Source organism: Ambystoma mexicanum, chromosome 5q, assembly GCF_040938575.1.
Source record: "Ambystoma mexicanum isolate Mex_15411 chromosome 5q, UKY_AmexF1_1, whole genome shotgun sequence".
In the NCBI taxonomy this organism is placed as follows: Eukaryota; Metazoa; Chordata; class Amphibia; order Caudata; family Ambystomatidae; genus Ambystoma; species Ambystoma mexicanum.
The window spans coordinates 683,366,119-683,386,854 of NC_090933.1; the positions used below are offsets into that span (position 1 = coordinate 683,366,119).

At 45.8% G+C, this 20,736-nt stretch overlaps 1 protein-coding gene across 1 annotated transcript; it reads right to left on the reverse strand.

The window, feature by feature from the left end:
* Positions 1-1,882: 1,882 nt before the first annotated feature.
* On the reverse strand, positions 1,883-20,201 carry TCF24 (transcription factor 24). Its single transcript, XM_069622122.1, has 2 exons — positions 19,725-20,201; positions 1,883-1,996 (listed from the first exon to the last, which is right to left on the reverse strand). Exons 1-2 carry the CDS (start codon positions 20,199-20,201, stop codon positions 1,883-1,885), a joined length of 591 nt encoding a protein of 196 aa, XP_069478223.1.
* Positions 20,202-20,736: the final 535 nt, after the last annotated feature.

Consider the following 20,736-nt stretch of genomic DNA (forward strand, 5'->3'; position numbering starts at 1 on the left):
AGATTGAAGGTAAGACAATAACAACGCTTTTTTCATACCTAAGTGTCGGAGAAGCTTCAAACGTGTAACTTTGAGATTGAAAGAAGAGTTGGAAAATGTTAGGAGCCAAACACTTAATAGGAAGGATTCACAACAAAAAAACATAATATTTGTTTACGGCTGAGTGACAGAAAAAGAAATGTAAGGGGATAGAGGGTGGGGGCAGCCCCTCGGCACACCAGCCGGCTCTGGACAAAGAACAATAAATAAACAGCCTAAAAAGACCACATTCAGAAAGTGTTCTTGAGAAAGACGTTGTTCGATAAGGTTTTTACGTAGCACCCTTTGCTTGTGATTTGACTTTTTTCATTAGGAATCTTGTGATAGAAATCATAGAAAGGAGTCCTCGTATTTGGTCAATTCACCTTTATTTTATAGTGCAGGTTGTTGTTCATTTATATACATGTCTGCAGCATAACCCTCCCCTTGCTGTTTCATGGGAACTCGCTCCTTTCACAGCCGCGCACTGTTGTGTTATTTCCAACCTATTAAATAGGGCAACTGCGTCACGAAGAATTCTCTCGAAATAAGCCAGAAAATAATCTTTCTGGTAGGAAGGAGGAATGTTGACGTCAGCTTTGTGCACACATCTTCCTCAGCAGTTGATGCATTCCAGTGGCCACGTCATGGTTCATTTGTGCAGCCAATAAGGAGCCCTCAGAGTCTGAAGGCAGTGTCCGCCGACGGAGGCTGGCGTCTGCCACCGCCCCTCACGTGACGGTTTGCTTGCCTATTGTTGCATGCGTTTAGTGCAAATGTTTGTACTGAAAGTGCATAACCATCCAACCAAGCGCGAAAGCTCGTTTCTCCTACAAATACACAATTCTATAAAGACATAAGTAAATAACTTCCACAAATGTGGCATTCAGCAAGTAAACCAAAGTCGCACGTCCTGCTAATGCTGCAGCCTAAAAGCTAATCATGCAGGAAGTTGCCACTTATATAGGTACATAAGTAGGCTCTCTTACATATAACTACAGACACAACATTCAAAGCTGTACAAGCAAACGAATAATGCATTTTTATAAATCAATATAGCACCTTTTATACATTTTCTACAACAGACTGACAATCCAAATGTCAAACAGGTGGTGGCACATTGCACGCCGACTAGAGACATCATCCAGCTATGCACTGGTATGGAAAGGTACAACTGAATTCTAAGAGGGAGGCAGTAGGCAAAGGTTTAAACAAAATCAGTGCTCCCATATGGAGGAGGGCTCTTTGACAGGCATAAGTGGAAGGTACTGTTTGAGAAAAATGTGTGCTTACTGGGCGCCTATCGTCTTCATTTATGATGGGTCCCCAAGCAGTAGTGTAGACACATTAATATGATAAGGCAAGAGTGACTCTAGTATGCATTATAAGGACGGCCTTATAAGGTGTAGGTGAAAGTCATGGAATCTGGCCTAGGTTGCCTTTTCTCCTGTGCCTCGTGCCGTGCTTGCGTTCCCATAGAGCACCATCTCGGAGGTCGCACCTTGCCACAATCTAAGATGGCCACAGATCAAGCTAGCTTGTGTAAACTGCCCAGTGGGGGTTATTTGATGTTGCGCTGTGTTCTGAAAGCTCTATAAGGCGGTAACATACCAGTGCAATGCCTATGTGTCCATCCCACAGACACTTCCATTGGCTAGGAACCCCTTTTGTTTGTATGGGACTTCTCGCTTGAACCTTTACACACCTTAGTAAGGTGCAGTTTTTGGTTTACATTTCAATTTCCCAACACTAAAAAAGCAAGATTAAATATTTTTCATTTTTTATGATGGGCAATTTTTGGAATGATCCACGTCAGATGCAATAAATATAACCAGCAAGGAGTCCCGGAGACGGAAGGTCAGTCTTAGAATCGCGACGGGTTGGATGATTTCGCAGGGTTCCTGTTTTCAGCTTGCGATGAATTGTTCAGAAACTGTCCGGAAGCCCCTGTGTACAGTCTGGACCGCATTGGCCATTTCTGGAAAGAAGAGGAGTATGGAAATTAGCGTTGATGAAATCTGCGAGAAAATCTGCCATGTGGCAGGACATGCTTGAAGTTAGCTGCTAGCATTGTGTAGAGTACAACGAACGCCCATAGAACAGCAGCTACTCTTCCCACACTTTGCCCACTAGAAGGCCTCTCCTTCCACATGCTCCTCGGTATTTCCAAACTCCATGTGTGATAAGGTGGGGCTTATTTTACAAGAAGGAGTAAGGGTGTTGATAAGGAGATTATAAATGTAAACATATATTGCCGAGTAGACTACCATAGTCGAAGTACCATTGCATCTCATTTCTAGAACGTGTCGTACATGTATCCATTTTTAGTAGTTCGAAAAAATGTATAGTGCGGCATATTGTAAAATGTACACAACGATTGAAAATATTCATATTGTAGAAATTCTCTATTAATATAATTCATAATGGTGGTAGATCTCTTTCCTCGGCCGGGGCCTCCCTCTGGACAGCCTCGAGACCCATCTCCGGTTCCTGAAGCAACTGAAGACTTTCCTCTTTGCTTCTACTTTTTCTTCTCCTCGCCCCTGCTGAACTCCTGGCTGAAACTGCACTGGTCACCTGGCTACCCTCTGATCTCGGGCCAGGTCCCCTCCCCTGCCAGCTGCACACCTGCACTGCCTCCATGGCAACCCCTGCACTTGGGGGCTGTTTCTGTATCCTTACAGTCACCCCCAGTTTTGACACTTGATGTCTGCACTCACCCCTGCACTTGCCACTTGCTGGCCGCACTTTTACCTAATTATTATATTTATTTTATTTATTCTTTACTGTTGATCCTATGTATTACACTGCCCCCTCCCCCACACACCCCCATGCACTTGCACGATCTCAATGCCATCCGGCCTAGTAAGATCGTTGTCTTTGTATTCCGTCTGTTCTACATTCCTTGCCTCATCGCGCCTCGAAACACTTGTGTATAGGCGAGTTATAAATACTATATCATATCATATCATGTTAAGAATGTTTTGTATACATCACAGGTCACCTCCATAGTGGTCTAATTGCACCAAGGCTTGTACAGAGAGTGGAGTATCGTATTGCCAAGGTGTGTACACAGAGTGGCATATTGTTCCGGAGCTAGGGTATTCAGACCTTGGTCTGTAAGAGAATAACAAGGGCAGCAGGGGATGGTAAGGTGCAAAAGGGGAAATGGTAAATGAAAATCAAAGTTTTGTACTGGTGAGAAAAGGAATTACGGGTCAGAATGGAGGTTGTGATCGTCTTCATGTCTGTAGAGTCAGTGTAGAATGATCAAAGCAAGTAGTGATCCGAAAAGGGCGCATGCTTAATGCGCCTGCGAACAGGCTTGCACCCAGGAGGGTAGTTTCCATTACTTACAGGGAGGGCTTGATATTAGTCAGTAAGTGGTTGACTGATTGGATTGAGATGTGCCCAAGAGTACCCTTGATGTGTTGTGGCTCGTTTGCCCGTTAGGTGTTACTGTAACCTGAAAGACCCCAAAAAGAAAAATCTGGAATTGCTCAACTGACTCTCAGAATTGACAGCACCCAGAGTAGACTGTGTACAATTTGATTGTCTCTCAAAAATGACTGTGCCACAGTTTGATTCAAAACATTCAGTTTTTTGATTATCTGATTCCACTTTGGTGGATGAGCCCATTGTGATCAAATTGTCATTAGCAGAGTTTGGGGTTTTTCCCTCTAATTTCTCTCAGATGCGCAACACATAACCAACACAGAATAAAGAAACATGTCACTGGGCATAAGAAGCTGATATGTAAGAAACTCACCAAACCGTAGACTGTGTACAAGGCGAATGAGGTGGACGCACAGGAAGAGAAATGAAGTGTGTGGGCCGTCCCCTGCAGCGCCACACTTGTATCGCACACACTGATGGGTGGGTGCAGTGGGACGGAATAGTGTAATAATCTATTATATTGCAATATCTAGTCTGAGTGTTCCAGGTGTTGTGTGTGTTACATGACTTTCACCACATAAGGTTGTGACATCCTTGTTGCATGTATAATAAAGTGAATTTCCTGGCAGTGAGGGTGTAGTGGTGAGGGTCCCTCTGAAGCGGCAGGAAAACAATGTAAGCACCAGTGGGTCCAAAGATTTGAGAAGGAGCGCCCCTCATCCCTAAATGGCCACAAACACCAGCCCTAGAGAAGGGATAAGTGGGTGACCTCGAAGACACTTGCATGTTATGGTGGCCTTCAGTACGTAGGCTCTCTGCTGAGAATACAGTCTTGCTCAGGCAGGAATTTATCCCTGCCAGGAAGCCTATGGAGATTCCTTCGGGCGTTGTGGCGACTGGGCCCATCTCAGGCGGCTCATGGGGTCCTCAGCGAATAATCTGCATGTATACCAAGATTTATGAACCACTTCCCTGGTATGCAGTTGCCTCGTTAGGTTAACAGGGGGCACTAGGGGCAGCCCAGATCACTTTGGGAAAACAGGTCAGTTTACTGGAAAAGCTGCTACTTGTACACCACTGAACTGGCCAACAAAGTTGTGACAGGATGAAAGAGGAAGAGGGTAGTAAAAAGGGGAGTTGATCACTGTCGAAACAAAATGGCTGATCCCTAGGATTGGTTTTGGTGTATTACACTGAATCACTGGGAAGTGAATGCTTTGTTAATGCCGGAATTTTCAAATAGACTGAAAATGTGGTTGAGGCAAAACAGTAATCAAGCCCAAACTGGAGAAAATGGGATTGAAACATAAATGAATTTTCTCCAAAATGGACACCCAGACGAGGTACATTTCCAGCAGCAGAAGAAATGTGGATTTGGGCAGTAGATACACTTGAAAAAACCAAATCGCATTATAAACTGCCAGCACATAAAATGAGTCTGCTTCAAGGCTGGCTCCCAAACAAGGCATCTTCCACTTAAGCAGAATATATGTTATTCTATGTTATGCAGCAATCGTACAGCTTTTAATTGCCATTGCTATGGCCTTGAAAAGCTGAAATATTCTAGACCAAAACTACATTAGACAATCAAGCAGTGCATTACGTAACATGTGTGAGGAGCTACAAATGAGCATGACTACATCTGGTGATGTTGAGCATACATCGAAACGCTACTGTTTGCCACTTTGAGGGCCAAGAGTTTTACTCATTGTGATGCTATCATGGCGCGATATGGTGACCTAGCCCTGCGGGGGATGTAGATGCATAGGGGGCGACTGACGGTTAGCTACTGGAGGCGTTGAGTTGGACTATACAGTTCAGAGCAAACAATTGGCATGCTAGGTGCAATTTCTTTCCGCAGCGCGTTGAGTGGTTTCGGGGAAGATCTGAAATGGCCGCTTGGTAACACTGCACAGAAGCTCTGTAAAAGGTAATAAATGAACCGTCACTCCAGTATAATGTATCCCTATTGCCTTCCAGCCTTTCTATTCCTTTTGCAAAGATATCCCAGTGGAGTTTCGCATGTCTGCGTGTTAACTCTGGCAGTGATTACTTTTCATACTTTAGAACTGTTCCACATGCTTTCGGGAACAAGATGGCGCATTTCATCCGCTGAACTGCCTGGAGCCCTCCTTTCTCGCTTCCCCTCCAAGACAGACTTTGTTTATTTCTCTCATGCAGCATACGCAGCCGGACGTTTTAGTCAGATTAGTGCCGCCTAATTTCTATTTGGGAGGAGCCGCGCCCGGACTGCAGTGGCGCCCCCCAGACATTTTTCATAGGAGTGGCCTGATGAGGTCACTGGAAACCATGGGGTGGCGCACCAAAACAAACACATAACTGAATGGTCCAGTGGGGGGGGGCGGGTTTTATAAGGGTGGGCATGGCCCCCCTTGGCCACACCTGGGTGGCGCACCTGCCAGACTGTGCTTTTTTGTTGCATGGAGGAAGGGTTCCCTTCTTGGCTCCAGGGCCACTGTCTCCGCCTGGAGAGTCCAACTTTTCTCAGGGTATTTTGGTCGTTTTTTAGAGGGAGGGTAGTGCCAATTTAGCTGTATGATGCTTTGTACTTCTGCCATGCATGTGTCTCTCAACGTTCGCATAGCTACACGTTTGCTGCACATACAGACCCTTGATCTTCGCCAGGCATGGGGAATGGGCTCCTTTACCAGGTTGTTGGGGTTTGCCATTCTGCGCCGTGTTCTCCAGGCCCATATGAAGCAGTTTATCCTATTGCACTCAGGGACAGGAGGGAAGGCATGGAGGGGAGCGGGGGCTCGCCTCTTGCACTAACTGCTTTACCATTAGGGCTGCATGGTTTCTTCTCTAATGCAATTGCATGAGAGCTGCACTTTCAGGCATATCTTATCCATGTAATTGTCTGGATTGTATCACCTTCAGGGGAGGGACAGCGAGCGTAATGCATGTATTTCACATGCACAGCCTAGCACTTTCAGACCGCTAGGCCTGGACTACCATCAAACATATCTTTGTGGGCTTACATGGATTATGCCGATACTAGGATTTATGTGGGGTGGGGCTGTTTCTCCTTTTCCTATTAACTGGCCTGGTTTCTAGTATGTTCACTTTATGGTTTTAAGATATTTGCTTTTGAGGATTGCATTAACAGGACAGTTTAAATTGTGAGCGATCACCGACTATAAGGTTTATACCTACAGATGTTTCTAAGCTGCCTCCTATGGTTTCTGTACATTTTCGCATGGTACCCCAAGGTTGCTGTGCATCTGTAGAATATACAATAGCTGAACTGTTATTCTCTTGCAGTTTAGGACCTGAAATCTTAAAGCAGCAATCTACTTAGAATAGATATAAGCTCTCCAAGACCTGAGGCCTTTGCTTTTGACCCACAGGGTTGCCTTCTATGTTAGGGACCAAACTTTCCGCTTTCTACTCATCCACTTAGTTATATTACTCTGCTTGCCTGCTGGCTGTTACATTACCTAGCCTTACCTTCTGACTGGTATAGATGTGACACGCTAACGGTCCATACTACGCTTCTACCAATGTTTATGTCAAGGCCCATGCAAGGTTTACTATTACGAATATTGCATTATGGCCCACCTGCGAGAAAGCTCCTGTAGCCACATGGAGCACAGGCTTTCCCTAGTATTTATCTACGACACCCGCCAGAACATGGCAAAGTAGCACACCTTTCATTTATATTTCCTATGGTCCCCAAGAGCATAGGCTAATTTCAGGTCCTTCCTGTTACATATGCTTGCACTCTCATTCTCTCCCCGCCACGGGATACTATCAGAGTGTACTGGAGAGGCGGAGCGTCCTCTGACGGGTCCATAGGTCAGTGCTCACCCTCTAGTACCTGTAAGACAAGATAGCTGCACCTTGTGAGGAATGGGGGTGCAGGATTCATTTACTCCAACACGATCAATAAGGACAACTCAATAGGTTGTCAAAGGGAAGTCCGTTTAATGACAAGTACATCAAACAGGGAAACAATTGGGAATCAGCAGCGTTGCGATCACCTGCCTGGCTTCAACTTCCTCGAACTTTATGCAAACAGTAACATTTATACCCAGAACTCATCATCATTGACGTCTAACTCTACAAGTTTGTCATGCAGTATAATTGGTTGGAAAAGGTAACTTAAGTATAGGTGCTATATCTGTAAATGGTAATAGAGCATGCGGATTGGATAATTCTTGTCGGGTGGGCGTCTACGCCCATCCCTATACATCACTCATGATAGACATCACTACAAGTACAACGTCCTATTGGTTCTAGTATCTATAGGACCCTAGATTAGTCGGTCCATTGTGATTGGGTAGGTTACATCCCTAGACATAAATCTCCACTTTAATTAGCAGCATGCAGAATGGACACCCAGGTGCCTAGTGCCCCAATGTTCACCCTGCCTCCTTTCCATCATTCAGTACTTTAGGGCTATGTGTAAATTAGTTGGCTGAGGATGGCCTCGAAACTGCAACTTCTTATCAGGAAAAGTTATGGCATCCTCGGGTTCTGGATGACATCAGGCGGTAGTACCTCTTTGCGCCTGGCTGGTCACGTGTTAGTTCACCGTGAAGCTGCTTCAGTTTCCAGCTTCTAGTGTATTTAATTCTCCTTCGGCCTCGCCACCTGCCTGGGCCTCCTTATCTTGACCTTCACGGGGCAGGCTGGTATGCTCTGAAGTTTCGATTCCTCAGTGTTGTTGCCCGCCTCCCTTTCTTAGGTTGACCTCGACTTCCCAGGCATGAGCTGCTTCTTTGTTGAGTTTCGATTTCGCTCTTTCTCCGGGATATGAAACCTGGCTTGGTAGGCCTCAGGCCGCCTGGGCATACTTCTGCTTCACAAAATGGAGTTGCACTTGTATAGTGTGCTTTATTGAGGTAGATATATAGTTGGCGCTTGCCGCTCTATTCTTCTACTAAGCATTGCAACCAGTATCGATTTCTCAGCTTCTTGCATTCCAAGCCTATTTACTCGTGTTATCTGGTTGGACACTTTCATCTTGTTTCACAGCAATGTTTCCTTTACGCTTCACCAATGTTTCCTTTTCTGTGTCCATTGCATCTATTTCCATAGCTACTTGCAATGGCGTGTTATCCTTGGTTGTCGTTTTCGTTCATATGCGAATCTGTCCGGGCCCTTGTGTCACTAACACTTGCCTTCCATCAGGGCTCTTTGGGTCTCTTCGTGGACAGTCTGTGGGTACTATTCATTTCGTATCAACTGCTGGTATGGTCATCTAATTGGGTACCGTGCTGCCAGGGTTGTCTGGTTATGGGCGCTTCAACATGTATGGCTCTTCTGATGTACACTGGGCAGAGTCCCAGTGCAGCTCTCTGTTGGTTCATCTGCTCCTCATGTGTCACGTACCTTGACGAGTACGTTCATGGTACCTCGAGACGGCGGCCAGGGATGCAGGCCCTTTCTGGGACCTCCGCTACAAGAGTATGGCTCCAAGTGGGGGGAGACGCGTTTGTCATTTTGCCCTTTTGTGTCCTCCAACTTTTCTTTCAGCACATAGCCAACTCTTGGTCCTGACACCTCTGTCAGCAGGCCCAGTAGCACCAGGTCTCGCGGGGACTCCTCATAAGGGACACGAGATGATTATCTGGACCCTAAGCATCCAGGAACTCTTGAGCATCTCAACGCCATCATACATCCATAACCTTACTTATAATTAAACCTACAACACATTGCGCTCCTTACTGGCAAGATAATGGATTTGCACATTATGGACAGCTCCTTACTCTTTCCACAACCATGTTGGTCAAACTCATACTACAGTACATGTATTCCAGCTAACGTTACCACCCATTCCTCTTGTTATCCTCACTTCCTCTTTTCACCTTTGTCTTCTGGTCTATCTCCGAGTTCACACAGCTTTTCCCAATTCCTGCTTACCTCTATCCTCATTTCCTTTTTCACCTCACAGACCAGGGTCTGCTTTCCACCCGGGGTGGGGTTTCAGTTCCCCCACACGGACAAGGTATTGTCGCTCTAAGACCACTATGGTAGTGAGGTGCACAGTATAAAAGCTAATTAACATAACATAAACCACTTGGACTGGATTAAAGTACATTTATAATATAGAAAAATTGAGACACCAAGGTTTTGTGCTGGGAGGCCCAGTTGCTTTACACATTAGAGCCTTGATCAAAGCCATACAACTGCAATCTGCTTCACAGGCCTGGGGGTTCAAAGCAATGCTGATTGTGTGTTGTCATGTACAAGTTGAGAAGACCATTTTAGGAAAGTAGTGAAATCTCTATGTTGGTTCCCCGTGGCTGAGTACATCTCATGTAAGATGGAATGTGTCACCCCTGAAGTCCAGTATATATTAGTAGCTGACTAGCCACTGTGGCAGCTGGGGGATCAAGAGGTGATTTAAGACTAACTTGACGTTCTCTACTTGGTGCAAAAGACTGATGGGAATGGCCACAGTAGGACAACCAGAATGGGACCCTTTCAGATCCTTAACTTTCTATCAGGCCTTCCCTCTCTCCTTTGTTTCAATGTCACCTCCAAGATGGTTCAGAGAGTAATTTACAGCCTCTGCTATTACATAGTGTACTGAACTCCTCTTTGCTGGCTGCTGCAGGGGTCGTCCAGCTCTTACATTATTCCTCTTAGACTCAGCTATAAGGACCACCAGTGGGCAACCTTAGGTTGTCTGACAGTGGTCCGGCATCAGGCCAGGCAAGGCAAGAACAGTTGGACCCCAGGTTTCTACAGCCTTTCCACTTCTTTGGTCTCAAACATCCAGCCTCTCAGTTTAGGCTTGTGAAAGAGGTCACTTCATTGTGAAAAAGGCACCTGTCTGATTCTGGGGACTTCCCTTATGGTGACTATGGGAACCAAGTGCCTCCCTAAGCTAGCAGGTTATTGGCCTGGGAGTGATATGGGGAGGATCCCCAGGTCACCCTCAATTAACCCTGTAATAGGGCAGAGGATGGTCACGGGCGGCTTTCCTCTGTAAACCTCATCAGGTTGACCCTAGTAGGACATTATATTCAACAAAATGCTTTGCCCAACATACTGTTCAGTCAGTAACATTGCCCTTTTAACAGAAGCAAACCTTGATACCTGTACGACCTAACTACCAGTTAATACATATTTACCTGTGCTCCGTTTCCCAAAACTCCTAAGGGTATTTCTGGGGCGCAGGAAGCTTTAGAGATTATGGGCCTCATTACGACCCAGGCGGTAAGTTACCGCCTGGGCCGTGACTTTACCACCATGGCGTAAACTACGTTTACGCCATGGTGGTTGGCGGACTTACCGCCCCATTCCGACCTTGGCGGGGCGGTAAGTCCCCAATCCCCATTTACCCTTCCCCATTCCCATTTTTGCCCCATAGGGCATAATGGGAGTGGGGAAGGCGTTAATTACGCCACCGTAAATTACGGTGGCGTAATTAACTCCATGGTCCCTTAGCGCCATGGATTTTAACACCTGCTAAAAGCAGGTGTTAAAAGCACCATGGCGCTAGGGGACCTCGTAATTGGCGGTAAGGGGTCGGCGCAGCTAACGCTGGCGTAAACCCCTTACCGCCAGGGTCGTAATGAGGCCCTATCTCTTTAAAAAGCTCTGCTCTGATGCAGAGAACCACAAAGATAAGGAGCAGCAGAGCTACAATCTTTCCCTGGGGCGCAAAGATAACCCATTATTTTGCAAACAAACAGATCTTGCTATTGACGCTGTACTTTTAAGGGAATGGAGCTCCCAGCTTTAACGCAAGCTTTTAACATATAAATCTTCCTTTTTTAATTTTAAACGTCAGAGCCCCACTCAGGCATCATAGGCATGTTGGAAATGGCTAAACTATCTGCAGAGAACAAAGAGTGGAGCAGATTTTTCCCCGCTTTGAGCCCCATCAAATTGCAGTAGCACTGTGTGAACCTACAAGGACAAAGCATGCTGCACTCGCTCCCCTGCAGCGTGGGCATCCAAGGGGTGGGAGTGAAGTTCAAAATGGCACCATCCCCTTATGACAGCTTGGTTCAACAACCAGATTCCAAATAACACAACAGTGAACACATCAGCAGCAGCCAATCACCAGTCCTTATTCATCTACAATTACAGGTGCAGACCCTCACAGAGAACTAATTCACAGTGGAGGTGTCAAAGGGCTTTATAAGGTCAGCGTCTCAGTCAGGGTTTGGGGGCGTTTGGATGAGGAAATTATGTATGGTGGTAAGACCAATCTGGCAATTATTAAAGGGGGTCGTGGTGGGAGTTTGGAGGATGAGATTAGGACAGGTTGTTGTAGTGAGTTGGTGATTATTGAAGAAGGTGGAGGTGGTAGTCTAGAAAGGCAGAAGGAGGAAGAGAAGAGAAGGCTAGAGATGGGACGGGGCGAAGGAGCATCTGTAGGCAGTTGAAAGGGAATATCAGGATGTGGTACAAGGGGGCTATCAGGAGGAGTTTGGAGGTGAACACCAAAAGAAGAAAGGAGGTGAAAATCAGGAGGTGGTGGGAGGTGAACATCGGGAGGTGGAATTAGATGAACATGAGAATGTAACTTCAGAGAATTTGAGGAGGTAGTTGGAGGTGAATGTCTAGTGGCGGGTGCTGGTGAAGATCAGGAAGCAGCAACAGAGGGCCTAGCAATCCAGAGTAGGAAGGCATGAGTGAGAAAGATTGGCCGAAGGCAGGTGGTAGGGGTGAAAACCCAATCGGAAGGAGTAAATCCCATAGTGGGTGGAGGAATGTCCCCATGGCTCGGGAACCGAGGAGGCTCAGGAACAGTTCAGGAGTAGTGTGATGCGGAAGGGGGGGGATATCAGGACCCTAGGTGAAGGAGGTGATCAGGACTGTTGGGCCTTCACTTCAACTGGGGATGATCAGTCAACTTGATCACAGAGGAAATACCCCCAACAAGCACCTGTTTCTCATGGGGGAGATAGGGCAAAATCTATGAAGAGCAGAATGAGAGGTCAACATACCTGTTGATGACAGACTGCTCAAGGGTAACCAGGAACAGAGAAGAAGTACGTGGGAATCTCTTAAGCTAGAGAGTAGGATTCAGGTAGGGGAGTGAGGAACACTGAGAGCACTGAGGTGTGTTCTATCGTATCGAAAAACTCCCTTAGGTTTTTCCCTGATTTACCTATAGTGCCCATTTGTAATGTTGGCCACCTTGTGTTACATTCCCAAAAATAAAGAACTTTAGTTCAACTTACATTTTTTGTGTTTGCCTGCTTATTGATGCTGTCACACTCATGACACTACGTAAGTCCCTATTCTTTGGTTTGACTATTAAAGAGGTTGAGCCCCTTTGACTTCCCTCCAAGTCCTACTCCCTTCCCCTTTTTTGAGACCTCCTTGCTTCTCCTGTTTTTGGTATGCCTCTTCTTCTGTCATTCTCCCCTTTGCCCCTTGTTCCTTTCCCTCTCTTCTGCTGTGTTCTTCCCCCTTCATTTCATACTGCCCCCCACACACTATCATTCTCGGTATCCTTCTCCAGCCTAATTCTGATCCCCCACCACTGCTTGCTTGTCTAACCTCCTCTCCTTCCTCCCCCTTTGGGGGTCTCTCTCCCAATTCCACTCCTTCCACTCTCCTTAATTGTTCCACCTCCTCCTCTCCATCTTTCCATTTCCCCACTTATGCCTTGTCCTTTACTATGTACCCTTTCTGATAATTTCTCTCCCTTCCCTTCCTCTGTCTGCCAGTGTTCCTCCTCTAATTCCTACTTTCTTACTCCCATGTTGCCTTGCTTTTCACCGTCTTCTCTCCTTGCTCCCTGTACCTCTTCCTCTTCTGCCATTTCACAGACTCACTCCCTCACCTACCTTCTGGTTGACTCTTTTCTATTCTAGTGGGGAGAATGATTGACCCTGTGAGGGTGAGATGCAGCTGTGCATGTGGTATGAGTGGGCTTTGTGATTGGTCAGAGGCTGTGTGGCCTACAACTTCCCCACGTGATTTGGATTATGCAGGGGAGCACCCCATCTTGGAATCAAATAGCATTTGTCTCCTGTGCTTCATGACGGTCATGTTGCCTGCCGTCTGTTATGTCTTATCTTCTCCTAGGGTATGTTTTTTATTTCCCTTGGATGATCGTGAGTTCCTGCAGTTTGCTATGGGCTGAGCTTGCATTATGTACCCTTTCCTTGCTACCAGCTGACACTCTCTCCTGACAGCTCGTGGTTTGAAAAGCACTGCATTCATGAATTTCAGTGTCAGCTTCTGCATTTCCCAAATTCCTTCTTTGCAGATGACAGCGCATACCTCTGTGGTATGGGATGTGGGGGGCAGTTGGAGATATCCAGCACATGTACACAAGAGACTATGGATGGAATAGGGGTTCCTGTGGATCCCCTGTATAAAGCCTTCAGGGTCTGTAATAGGGAGCAGTTGGTGGTCCCAGAGCCCCCCCCCACTCCCCATTCACTGGCCTCCAGCATGTGACCTTGTCACAGCATATTCCAGGTTTCAACACAAAACCTTTTCCCGGCTCTTACGATTTGACTTCCATTTGCACTTTGTTCTGGCACAACGACATACACTCTTCATCACCAGTCCCTTTCAGAAGGCTGTCCAAACAAGCCTTATTTTGACTTATTTGTCATGTATTACTTGTTATTGGGCTTGTTCTTGCTGTTCCCCCACCATCCATCTGCCTCATTCTTATACTGTCTCCCCAGATTCTTGTTTATTGCAGTCTTCTACACCTGTGTTTATAACACTTCTGCCCCAAAGCAGCCTTTATAACTCTATAAAATAACATTCAAATATATCCAGTTACACATAGCCAGGGCGCCTCACTCTTCATGTAATGGTTCCCCAGGGATGCATACATGGCAGCTGAGGTGGTAGGTAACAGCTCTACCTAACTTTTACAGTATTTTCTTTAATTTCCTCAATTCTACTATGCTTAAGGTAAGTGGCCTTCTTTTTGCATAGAGTTCTGGGCATCCTGTGTGTGTGTGTGAGAATGTGAATGTTTGTGTGTATGTGCGTGGGTGTAACAGGTGGGTAGATTTAGGCATCTCTTGTGCTGGGAAACACATCTATTTTAATCACCCTCCCCTGTACGTTCCCTAATCTCCTCCCTAAGGCTAGAATTCTGGGGAGAGTGAGTTTCTGTGCATCAGTGAAGGGGTACTGCAGCCAGAGTCTGATCCTCCTATCCACTTTTTAGTCTCTGTGTTGTTAGGTCAGGGCAAGACATTTCCGATGGGAAAACCCAAGTGGAACTCCCTAATTATTATTATTTATTTATTGTATTTAGTCAGACTTTTTACACATTATTCATATACATATACAAGTGATTAACTAAAACTCAATAACATATATGACTTGTGAATAGATACAACAGACATCATTGATTTAGTTGATTGCATTTCAATAAAATCATCATTATATTAAAACCCAATAAAATTCATACAATAATTGTCCCTTTTACAATTTTGATATTATACTATCTGCAAACATACAGTATCATATCCAGGCCGCACATAGCTAAACATAAGGGGAACAAAACAAAAGAACAGCCACAGAAGAAATAAGTAAAGCGATGGTATTATATTCAAACGTACTAAAAACACTTCAGTATAGATATATTATGATAATCACAATCGCCAAATGTGCAAATATGCAATGTGCAAGTAAGCGTGTCAAGCTAGTACTCCTAGGGCTGTCTGTTCTTCTATTTATAGCCAAAGGCCCTTATTCACAGAGCGTTTTCCAATTGCGTTTTGCCATTGAGATGCTACTGTGAATTAGGCCCATAGTCTATAAAGTCCTACATGCAGCGATAATCATTCAGAATTCAAGCAATAGTTCCAGAAATCAACAGACCTAATCCAGTCGTAATCATTTACTAAACCTTCATAGATACACATGTATATGGAGCCCAGTTTCACACACTCCATAAACAGATGTGTTGCTGTTTCTGGAATGTGTTGGAGTTTACAGACTCGGCAATAGCGTTTGTCATGAGGCAGTATCGACTGTGAGCCAAGAACGGCAAGCAGGGCCAGCTGATTCATACGTCAACAAAGGACGTAGGATTCGGACTCTGGGGGATATACAACTGTGGTCGCTTGAACATATGTACCCACATTTGATATATGTTGATAGCTCTTTAAAGTGGTTATATGATCGTAATTTCTGTTCCAGTGCCACAACTCGTATTTCCTCTTGAAGGACTACTTTAATGTTTCATAGCCTCCACTTGCACTCCAGTTTGGATACCAATGTATTGCCTTAAAAGTTGTTATATTAAGGTCATCAAAGCTACTGCCTCTGCTTACATGATCTCTACCACAATTTGATCCCAATACCTTCAGGAGGGGGCACACCGGTGCAACCTTTGATTTTAAATAAAGTTCACCCACTTACGTTCTGCCTGGCCTCCCAGTGAGATCAGCCCTAATTCTAATCGTAAAAGTTCCATTGGAACAGAGGGTCTAGGTTTTAGCATTTTCCACCAAAAGGCTCCCTCTACACGATTAAGCCAGCTCAAGTCTCTCATTGTCAATGCATCTAACCCATACAGAACAGCAGGGCAAAAGCATTGTTAATATCAAGTCAGTATGCCCGCTGTCTTTACTGCAAACTTGCAAAAAAGAAGGGAAACAAGGGAAAGCAATCTTGCCTTTCTCGTCTCTGTGTCTGTGATGTTTTTATAATCTTTCAAAGCACTCATTTCCAGACCCAAGTAGAAACAGTGCCCCACATAATCGATGGAAGTCGACGAGCGATTCTATTGACTTTCTTGGATGTGATCAGCAGAGTTTTTGTCTTTTCCACATTCATTTCTAGTTCATTCTCCTCGGCATAATTAACCAATTCTGTTAGCATAGATCTAGGTATGATAAAAAAAAGGACGAGGTCGTCAGCATATAGTATACAGGGGACCCTTGTCCTACCAATCTTGGGAGGACAGTTCGAACTAACCAACAGCCACTCTGGTAGGTCCACCAAGTAGCGGTTGAGCATCAGGGGAGCCAGCACACAACCTTGCTTGACTCTCATGTTGATCAACAGTGGTGCAGTCACCACGCCATTGTTGTTCAGGCACACTCTAGCCCCCGTTTCTCTGTGCAACATTTTTATGATGTATAGCAGCCGTCCAGGGCAACCTAACATTTCCAGTTTGTCCCACAAGTATCGGGTTCACTGGATCGAAGGATGATCTAAAGTCTACAAATGTAATATATAGAACAGCTGCATCTTTTTCAGTTGCTTCATGTATCAGGCGGTCCAACAGTCGAATGTTGTGGACCGTTGATGAACGAAGGCGAAAACCTGTTTGAAAACAATAGAGTATATTGTTTGTCTGTACCCAGGACTGTAGCTCTTTCAATACACGAGTCAAAAAACGGTTTCCCGGTGACATCTAACATTGTCAGCAGTCTGTAGTTCTCTGTGAGACTCCTGTCTCCGTTTTCATAAACAGGGAACAATACAGACAGTCGCCATGTTTCAGGAATAATGCCCTCCGCGCAGACCATATCAAATAAAACTCCCAAATAACTTGCCCTCTCTACAGGGTCTTTCTGGAGAACTACATTTGCAAGCCCACTGGGTCCCGGGGCCTTGGAGCTTTTTAGTTTGTTAATCGCTGCTATTATCTCATCTAGGGATGTATTTAAAGGCCATCGCACGATCTCCGTTGCAACTTGCTGGGTTATAGGTTCAGGTTTCTTCATCTTATCCCCAATGAAGCTGAGCCATGTATTCTTGCTTAGTGAACTCATAATTTGGATTTCCTGTGGTCCCCTGGCAAGCATTTGCCATATGGAGCACCTATTTTTTCTCATGAGTGCTCCTATCATCCGTTGCCACTGAACATTTTTAGCAGAAAATGTCCAATCGAGTATCTTGCTCACCTTGTCTTCCAGCCCCCTGGCAAATTTGAATTCCTTATTGGTGCCTCCACAGGCTTAGGCAATGCACCAATCACAAATGGCAATGTTCTTGTAACATTCTAGTGTTTTCAAAGGGTTACCAAATTTCAGAGGTGCGTATCAATCCTTCTTGAGGCATTTAGGTCATCTGCAATTTTGTTGCAGGTTTACAAAAGACAAAAAAGCCTTTTCAGGATCAACCCTCTAGGCATATCTATCTGTATTGGGGAGCCATTCTGCCACCTTCTCCTTCTACCTTGACTCAGGGCATCCCTTGTTTGAACGAACCATACAACCTCTAACTAGTACACAGCGGTGAATGGACTGACCCACGGCGAGACCCCTATCTGAATGAATAACAACATGCAGACAAAAGTCCTTGGGTCTGCTGTTATGAGGCCATACGGCCCGTGGTCCAGCCAGATTCCATAGCACCACCACGATGGAGGGTAGGGAACAAAATGAGTTGTAATGTGAAGTTCTTTAAATACAGCCAGCCGATCACCACATCAGGGACTCCAGCAGCAAAGGGGCCTGAACAAAACTAGAACCATTACTAGAAAGCAGTGACCAGGCACCTACAACGAAGGGCCAAGATATATAACCTTCGTACACACGGATGTATATGTTTTGGCCGTGGCACAATTGGTCGCAGCTGAATTGACCGTGGTCAAATCAGCCACAAAGCCAATTTTGCCGTGGCCAACACTGCCCTATTTTTTAAAAAAACACCCATCCCCACACACCCCTTCACCCATCCCCTACTTACCTTGTCACCACACGGGCATTTTATGACCCTGCTGTGTCGGATACGTCCCTCCTAAACGGGTCGGATCTGACGCCGCAGGGTCCGCTTCTCTTTTAAAGTTTTTTGTCCCTGCCTCCATACCTCTGGAAGCGGGGGACACCCCCGCTACCCCCAAAGGCAATCACTACCAAACACAGAGAGCAGGGGACACCCCTGCAACTCCCGCTCCCCATGTTTGGCAGTGATTACACCAATTGATCATTTCGAAATGACCAAATAGTACTGGCCGAATTCGGCCAATTGTACTATTCGGCCAATTCGAAACGACCAATTTGGGTAATACCATACACACAACACCACTAAGCACCTGCAAAGTTTAAAGCAGGGGTCTGCTACCTGTTGCTCCCCACGTGTTTTCCACTAGGACACCCATGATCCCTCACCATTGACTATGTTGGATAGGGCTAATGACAGTTGTATTCCAAAACATCTGGAGAGCCAAAGGTTGCAGAACCCTGGCTCAAAGACTATAGTTTGAGATAATAGTCGCTCATGTTTCTCGGCTGGCACCAGGGCAATGAGCCCAGAAAGAGTACTGTCATCTCGGTAAAAGGAGGGACGTTGTGTATTCATACGTTTGGACCTGTTCAAATGTGGTAGAGGCGCTGGAGCAGTTGGCAAACAGACATGACATGGGCAGCGCATTGTTCAGTCGTGCTGAGTGGACACAGTTTCCGAAATATATGGATGCGTGTGTGTATGTGGGTGTGTTTGCCTGCGCATGTCTAGTTTCCCTTCACAAATTATACAAAGCCAATGATATAAGTTTTACTTTCAATGGGTTAAATAATTTTACTACGGGCCACGAAGCCTGTCTGATTTGCCCATTTCCCTACCTCCCTGGTGTCCATCTCTACTCTTCATTTGCTATTGTTTCTGCCTTTCAGAAACCAGTTACTGATTTTGCCTCCGTGGTCCCTTTCCTTTACAATCTTTCCATAAAGATTGAATGCTTTGGTTCTCTTGGTATCCCCTTATTTGAGTATCCAGAAAAATATCCATGGAAAAATATCAAATTATGATTGAAAAACGTTCTTGGAGAATGTAAGTCTGTGCAAAAGCAGTGTGCAGCCACCTCTCGATGAAGCACTTCTTGGGTTACATATGTCAGAGACAGGGGCAAATGAGAGTCCGAAAATAAATATCGGCAGCGGGGTGCGCATGGAGGTATAGAAAGTAGCTAGGGTAGAGCACCAGGCGTAGCGGGTATACTCATTGGTGCGTAATATTGTCTGGTGGGGAGAAAGTGGAGGACAGGTTGCCTAGAAGTAGAGACAATATCAAAGGGAGAGAGAGGCATGAGATGGGAAGAGAGAGCCATGATTGCTACGGAAGGGTATGGTGACCAGAGAGAAGGGCATAGACGTATCAGGTAATATTATCGCCACCAAAAATATCGCCGAACATATGGTCGTCGGGAACGGCCATAGGCGATATTTTTGGTGGGGATAATTTATGGGGTAAATGGATGGGGGGTTTGCGGGGGTATCCCGCGCTCCCTTTTAAAATGTATGGGGGTTGCGGGGGTGTCCCCCGCAGGTTCCATGGGGTAATATCGCCGCAAAAATACGGCGATATTTTTGAGGCGATATTATCAAATGGAACCGGCATAGACAGGTACAGGTCTAAGGAGACATCACTGGCTCCTTGCTTACCTTAACTGGGTGCAGGTAGCCGTCACCTTGGAGGGCACCCTGCAGTAGGCCGCTGCTTCCAGGGGCAGGGTGACTTTTTGCCTTCTCCCCATCCTCATGGTCAGTCTCCTCCTGAAGGCTACGGGTGAGGTGGGCAATGTAGGTAGTGGCCAGGATGAGCACGTCCAGCTTGGAGAGCTTTGTGTCCGGGGGCACAGAGGGCAGTGTCCTCTGTAGCTCCAGGAAGGCGTGCCGCAAGGTCTGCACCCGACTCCTCTCCCGGGCTGCATTGGCTGCCGCTGGTCTCCCCATGCTGTCTGTGCCAACGGCCCCCGGGGCTTTGCTCCCTGGGACTGGGGGAGACTGCAGGCTTCCTCCTGGATCACCCCCACTGCAGTGGGCCGGTGCAAAGTTAGAGCTGGCACTGGGTTTACAGAGCACGTCATCCAGGGCGGGTATACCAACTCCGGTCATCGGGGCTTTCACCTTCTCCACCATGCCTGCAGAGAAACAACACCAATTTAACACACATGGTTAAGTACTTTCTCCAATACATAATGCACTAGCTGCAAAAATTCACATCAAGCCAATGCCCTCCTGCAACAAACCACAAGATGTTAATGCACTACCTCCAAAGAAATCACACGGAGCCAGTGCATTACCCTGTTTTTAGATTGTTCTGGTATTTTTTAAATGATGGTCCCCCATGACCACCATTCCCTATATCTAACTTCTTCGTGTGTTTCCATGGTTAGCTTGTAAATAATGTGTTATTAAGTTTGACTCTTTTTCCAATACTACTCCTTTGTGGCGTTTTTGTTGACTTTTTGACTCCAAAATATTTTGCTATGTTGACCTTTGAACCGGCCGACCTTTCGCAGTACCCCTTTTGGTAGTCGTTTTTTTCTTTCGACCTTTGAACCTAGTACCCCATCATCACATCACACTGGATTAATAATGATGCCTCCCGCAAACTGTTCAGGGCCGGTGCTGTATAAACATCTAACTGCACAAACACACAAGTAGAATACCT

What these genes read in the sequence shown, in the direction of transcription:
- TCF24 (XM_069622122.1), bottom strand. Translation starts at nt 20,201, where the DNA reads ATGGTGGAGAAGGTGAAAGCCCCGATGACCGGAGTTGGTATACCCGCC. An exon ending in GCTACCTGCACCCAGTTAAG is followed by an intron (nt 1,997 to 19,724) that starts GTAAGCAAGGAG and finishes TCTTCTTTCCAG; the next exon opens with AAATGGCCAATGCGGTCCAG.